Source organism: Phytophthora parasitica, assembly GCF_000247585.1.
Source record: "Phytophthora parasitica INRA-310 unplaced genomic scaffold supercont2.47, whole genome shotgun sequence".
NCBI classification, from domain to species: Eukaryota; Oomycota; class Peronosporomycetes; order Peronosporales; family Peronosporaceae; genus Phytophthora; species Phytophthora nicotianae.
The window spans coordinates 433,025-439,205 of record NW_008649033.1 but is presented as its reverse complement, the minus strand read 5'-3'; the positions used below and the strand labels follow the sequence as shown (position 1 = coordinate 439,205).

The window sequence follows — 6,181 nt, the reverse complement described above, 5'->3', positions numbered from 1 at the left end:
TGGAGGCTACCAATCTCGAATCATGGGAAATATTTCCATCTCTGATTATCTACGGGTGAAAGATAACTTTGTCCCATATATAAATACAAATGCATGTGTAAGCAAAAACTTCCAAAAATACCCATTTTAGCTAAATAAAGGCACTTTTTTGATAGAGCTCACGTCGGCACACGGTGCCCAGTTCACCATCCAGTGATGGAGCGACAGTCCAGTGATGCAGGCAAAGCAACATTCAGCAAGTTTGGCGTCGACGCACTACCCTCTCTCCACCTTGTGCCGACCAGACGCTACGGTGGCCGTAGTGCAGCCATGCGCCAGCTTCGTGTCGTGCTGCTAGTTGGCTCTGCTATTTCTAATTTCGGTGTGGGGGCACATATAAACGACCAGAGCTCCACCTCCACAAGATTCCTACAAGCCCCAGAACTCGCAGCCCATGATGCTACAACATACAGCAATGGATACGAAGATAGAGGTGTCACTAATTCTGGCGTCGAAATGCTTAAAATCGCGCTGAAATCGATAGTACCCGAGAGTCAACTGGAAATATTGTTCAAGCACGCAGCATCAGCCGACGACGTCTTCAAAATCCTCTTGGCCGATAACGCAGCCGACGATCTTCTAAATGCTTGGCTCAACTACATGAAGCACATTAACCATGCGAATACTCTAAAAAAGACGAGTTTGATCGCGACATTAACAGCTCACTACGGTGATGATGGAATGGTGAAGATTATTGAAGCAGCAAAGCAGGTGCCTTCTACAGCGACCATCGCGAAGCGTCTGGAGAGCGAACTGACGCAGTTTTGGCTGGGTCAAAAATACTCTGTCGACGACGTATTTAAATTGTTAAACCTGGAAAGAGCGGGGGATCAGCTTTTCGTTAAGCCAGAAGTAGTCGCGTGGGTAAGATACGTGGATGATTTCAATGAGTTGAATCCGGACGGACAAGTGAGTTTATTCTCGTTTTTAACAACTTTCTACCCCAAAGAAGAAATGCTGGTCAGTATGCTTATTGCGGCGAAAAAATCTCCAATTACGGAGAATATCGCTGTGCGGATTCAAGGTGAACAAACCAAAACGTGGCTCGCTGACAAGAAATCCCCGGCTGATATCTTCACTTTATTAAAACTAAAAGAGGAAGGAGCTCTTCTGTCCAGTCCACTATTTAAGAGTTGGCTCAAGTACACGGACGAGTACAACATGATAAACTGGGACGAAAAAGTCGTGTCCATCAAGACATTGAGGAAACATTACAGTGACGATGTCCTGGCGAAGATGATCGTAACAGCGGGTAACTCGCCCAGTACGGAAAATTTGTCAAGAAGACTGCGTTCCGAGCTACTACGCGAGTGGTACGACACGCTTAAACCCGGTGATTTCGTCTTCAAAGCGCTGAAACTCGAGAGAACGGGGTTAAAAGTGTTCGAACGATCCCTCTTTCCTCTTTGGAAGCAATATGTTGAGTTTGTGAGTTTGAAAGACCCGAGAATTAAGGTGAATTTCGTCTCTCCGCTCATCAAGGTGTATGGCGAGAGAAAACTGACGAGGATCCTCACTGCAGCTGAGAATGTCCCAAGCACGAAGAAATTTGCTACAGATCTACTAGACGCGTTGCTCAAGCGCTGGCTGAGCGAGAAGAGAAATCCTAAAGACGTTTTCTCGTTGCTACGTGTCGAGGGAACGGCAGCAGATGACGCCAGCAGACTGCTCTATAATAAATATATCGAGGACTTTAAGGCTATACTCTAGTAGCCACTTGTAATAAAAACTAGAATAAGAACAAAAAATTACGTGTTAATGGATCAAGATAGCGCGTAAGCCTTGAAGAATTTATGGTAGAGCTGCCTGCTGGGATCATTGTCATCAACTATTCGATCCAAGCGTAGCAGAGAATAAATATCCCGCCAGCTCCTGTCAGCTTCTAGCCAAACGTCGACCAGTTCGTCCTCTAGTTTCGTGGTCATCTCCTTCGTTTTGGGGTTCTTGTTACCCGCTCGGAGAACTTTTACTAGGTTGCTTTCGCTGTAGACCTTGAGCAAGTTCGTGAGTATACTCACCTTGTGTTCAGGTTCTGCAGCACTCAAATAAGTCGCATACTTGGTCCAAACGGTGTACAGTGGGCTTTCAAACGATTTCACCCCTTCACTGTAGAGATTCAGAGCATTGAAGACATCTTTTGGGGTAAATTTCTGGACATACCAGTTCCTCAATTGCTCAATCTCCAATCGCTTGGCAATATTCGCCGTACTCGGTGAGTTTAGAGCTTCAAGGATCATCCTGGTCAGGTTTTCGTCTCCGTAATACTTCGTTAATGTCGCGATCGTTGTAAAATCTGTTCCGTAATAAATCTTACGGAAATCATCGGTATACTGAACCCAAGCGGTAAACAGCGGACTCTTGAAGATGTCACGGCCTTCTCGGTTAAGTCGCAGCAGATTGAAGACATATTCTGGTCGCTTCTCATCTTTTAACCACAACTTTGTTTGAACAGCTTGCACTTGTACAGCAATCTTCTCTGTACTCGGATTTTTCTTCGCTGCAATGAGCATTGGTACCAGCGTTTCGTCGTTGAAACGTGTCGCTAATGTAGAGAATAAACTCACTGGGTTGTCCGGGTTTGCCTTATTGAAATCACCCACATAGTTCGCCCACGTGACAACCTCAGGGTGCGTGAAAATCTTGTCTCCTGCCTTGTTCAGCTTTAACAATGCAAACACATCGTCCGGTGATTTGCCTTGAGTAAGCCAGAGCTGACGTTGTTCAGTCTGCAGTCGCTTAGCGAAAGTCGCTGTGCTTGGCACCTGCTTCGCTGCATCGATCATCTTGACCAGAGCTTCATCACCGTAATGAGCCGTGAGCGTTTTGATCAATGACGTCTGCTTTTTGGGATTGGCTTTGTTAAAAAGCTTCATGTAATGGATCCATTCTGTTAATTTCGAGTTGGTCAGGAGACCTTCTGAAGGCTTGTCGAGCGTTAGCAACTTGAAAACATCGTCGGTAGATGTTCCTTTTGCGAGCCAGTCGTCAAACTGAGTGCTTGTCGACTTCAGTGAATTGGTGACTGTTTCCACGGCGGATCCACTGGCGACTCTTTCTTCATCGTGAAAACCTTCATCAATATTATTCGTAGTCTTATAAGCTCGCAATACCCTCGGGTTACTATGGATTTCAGCGGGTGTGATCGAATGTATCTTCGTTTTCGATTCAGCTTGAGCATTGCACGCTAGTGTGACGGTGATCAACAGGATGAACCAGCGACAACGCATGGTTGCGGGGTTTGAGAGATAATCTGGAAGTGATAGCGAGACAAAGTACGCCAAACAACACAACGGGAAATGAGGCAATGGTTCTGCATTGCTCCCGCAACCATTGCGGTACACCAGACGAATCACTGGATGGTGAGAGATACAGCGAGTTACAATGCTATGAGCGGTACTCATTGTAAATCCGACGGTACCAATTCTTCTTGGGCGGTGCATTCTTGGGGCCCCCAGTGCTTTGCCACTTTACCTTCGTAATACGCATGCCTGAACTGTTCAGCTTGCCTTTAAATAAGGTCTTATTGTATTTGAAAGTATTATTACCAGCAACGTTCCCGAACCGATCTGCGCACAAACAGTCATATTTTGGTGGTGGACATATCTTCACAAAGCTCGTTCGGGAAAGGTTATTGAAAATCTAACGCCCAGGATATTTTCTCAAGATGTATTGTGGTTTCACGTGGTTGCTGCGCCAGACTGGGTTCATAGAAGAACCAATTTGAGGCTTTTGGCAAGCGTTGGCTCGTAGCTTTCAGCGAGCCTTGGTGGGTGCTGTGGAGCGATTAAGTACATTAATGAAAAGGCTACCTAGTCCTTCAGACTGCACAAGATTAGCATAACGGAGAAAGGATCAGCGTCGTTGTCTTTTCAAGCTGGAACTAAATTGGTGCTATGTACAGTTCCAAGCCTTATTAGGCTTTTAATACGTACCACTAAACCATTATTAAGGACCTCAGATGGCGGAGCAGCAACACGTGCCTCTATCCGTTTTGCCAAAACGGATGGCCCGAGATCCAATATATCAGACCCGATTTGCTGAACCCCTTCGTTTAGAACTTCGCGGACAAGTTACTGGGCACTCAGAATTGTGAAGGTTGTGTCAAAGCTGCCGCTTTTGGACGGCAAAAGTGATTTTCTCGAAACAATTTGCTATGACACCTCCTATCAACGATTATCCATAATGTAACTGTCATAAGCGGTTATAATATCGTCTTACATGACAATCGTGCTACAGTACAGTATGCATACATTAAGTGGGTATTTACTCCTCAACAGCCTTTATACAAAACTCGCCCGTAGTCGCGGAAGGCATGATCAACTGGGAATGACGTCCCACTGATCATTAAGCCCATCAAAATTATCTAAATCGGACCTACTTACCCTACGCTTTGTCCGTTTTACTTAAATCGGCCCCGAAATAATCCAGCAAATCGGGAGGCAAAATTGATAAAAAAAAATAAACCGCAATACATTTTGTAACAATTTAGTTCAAATTACTAGGCGATGTTTTCCTTTTTTTGGGCAGTCGTGCAAAGGCCCTGCTGTAATTATCGTAAAGCACCCTCCTAATATCATTCGCTGCTACGTCCTCCACGCGCAACAGAGAGAAAACAGTCCTTGGATCCGTCTTGGTTTTCAACCAATGCTCGAGTTGGTCGTCCAGTAGCTGCTTTGCTAAGTTTTTCGTGTATGGAGCGTCCCATGCGTTAAACAGGATTGTCAACAGATTGTCCTCGTTGTAGTATTCCCTAAGTACTGCAAAATGAGTCATATCTTCTTTCGGTCTCAGACCCTTGTAGTGAACGACGAAATTTGACCAAACGTAGTAAAGTGGGTTTTCAAACAGTGGAGTTATGGCATCGTCAAGCCTTAGCAGCCCGAATACTTCCTCCGGATTAAAACCTTCCAAGTACCAGCTCCGCATTTGTTCTGTAAACAATCGTTTCGAGATATTCGACGTACTTGGAGACCTAGCAGCCCGAATAATCATCAGTGCTAGGACGTCGTCTTCATAATAATTATGCAGCACCGAGACTGTCGTGATTTTCGTTCCATAGTGAATCTTGCTAAAGTCTTCCGTGTACTTCATCCAAGCAACAAATAGTGGATTCTCCAAAAGCGAAACATCTACGTCATCAAGTTTCAGCAGCTTGAAAACAACGCCCGGATTCTTTCCCTTTTCCAGCCAAAGTGCTGTCTGCTCGGCTTGAATTCGAGTTGCAATTTTCTCCGTACTCGGAACATTCTTCGCTGCTATGAGCATATTGACGAAAACATCTTCGTCATAGCGAGACTTCAGGAACGAGAACAAAGTCGTCGCACTGGTCGAGTCCGCCTTGTTGAAATCGTCCAAGAATTTCGCCCACGTGACAACCTGAGATTGGGTGAATAGAGATTCTCCTGCATCGTCAAGTTTTAGCAGTGTAAATATACTCTCTGGAGTCTCCCCAGCAAGCAACCAACGTTGGATCTGCTCGGTCTGCACTCGCTTGGCAAGACCTGCAGTAGCTCGGACCTGTTTCGCTGCTTCAATGATTCTCGCCAAACCTTCGTCCCCGTAGTGTTTCGTGAGTGTATCTATCACCGTTGTTCTCTTTGTTGGGTTCACCTTGTTAAACCTCTTCATGTAGCTGATCCATTCGTTCAGGTGTGGGCTAGCTAGAAGCCCGTTCGCAGCTTTGTCGAGGGTGAGTAACTGGAAAACGTCGTCTGCGGATTTCCCCTGGGTGAGCCAGTCGTCGAGCTGACTGACGGGGGATCTTAATGTGCTTGGGAGAGTTTCAAGGGTAGAAGCACTAAAACCCCTCTCTTCGACAACGTTTGCGCCCTCGTCGGCAACACTATTAAGGTCATTAAGTCGATTCCTGGCCTTGAAATGGTGGCTCCTAAGAATCCGGTTCTTGAAGGCATCTCGCCTGCCGCTCGTGATCGACCGAGAGCGAAGGGTGTTCGACGGCAGCACCGTTGATTTCAAGACAGCATCAGTATTTGCGAGCAGTACGGCGGAAGCAAGTACTACCACCAGCCGGCAGCGCATGAGGCACGCTACCGCGTAGTACACGGGGTGAGGGGCTGAGAGAGAAAGTTACAGAGTGAAACGGTCAAACTGCATAGGATATCATTTGATGGGGAGAAATCCG

At 46.1% G+C, this 6,181-nt stretch overlaps 3 protein-coding genes across 3 annotated transcripts; 1 reads left to right on the top strand and 2 right to left on the bottom strand.

Moving 5' to 3' along the window:
- The first annotated feature begins 153 nt into the window (after positions 1–153).
- Positions 154–1,781, top strand: PPTG_15427 (hypothetical protein). The gene has a single exon (XM_008912494.1). It carries the CDS (start codon positions 196–198, stop codon positions 1,747–1,749), a length of 1,554 nt encoding a protein of 517 aa, XP_008910742.1. The 5' UTR covers positions 154–195; the 3' UTR covers positions 1,750–1,781.
- Positions 1,782–1,986: 205 nt separating this feature from the next.
- On the bottom strand, positions 1,987–3,266 carry PPTG_15426 (hypothetical protein; the record flags this gene model as incomplete). Its single annotated transcript, XM_008912493.1, has 2 exons — positions 1,987–2,022; positions 2,058–3,266. The coding sequence occupies 2 exons, from the start codon at positions 3,264–3,266 to the stop codon at positions 1,987–1,989; spliced, it is 1,245 nt and encodes a 414-aa protein (XP_008910741.1).
- A 1,258-nt stretch (positions 3,267–4,524) lies between these two features.
- PPTG_15425 (hypothetical protein) lies at positions 4,525–6,078 on the bottom strand (the record flags this gene model as incomplete). Its single annotated transcript, XM_008912492.1, has 1 exon — positions 4,525–6,078. One exon carries the CDS (start codon positions 6,076–6,078, stop codon positions 4,525–4,527), a length of 1,554 nt encoding a protein of 517 aa, XP_008910740.1.
- Positions 6,079–6,181: the final 103 nt, after the last annotated feature.

Coding starts and splice junctions, on each gene's coding strand:
- PPTG_15427 (XM_008912494.1), top strand. CDS start 196: ATGGAGCGACAGTCCAGTGATGCAGGCAAAGCAACATTCAGCAAGTTT.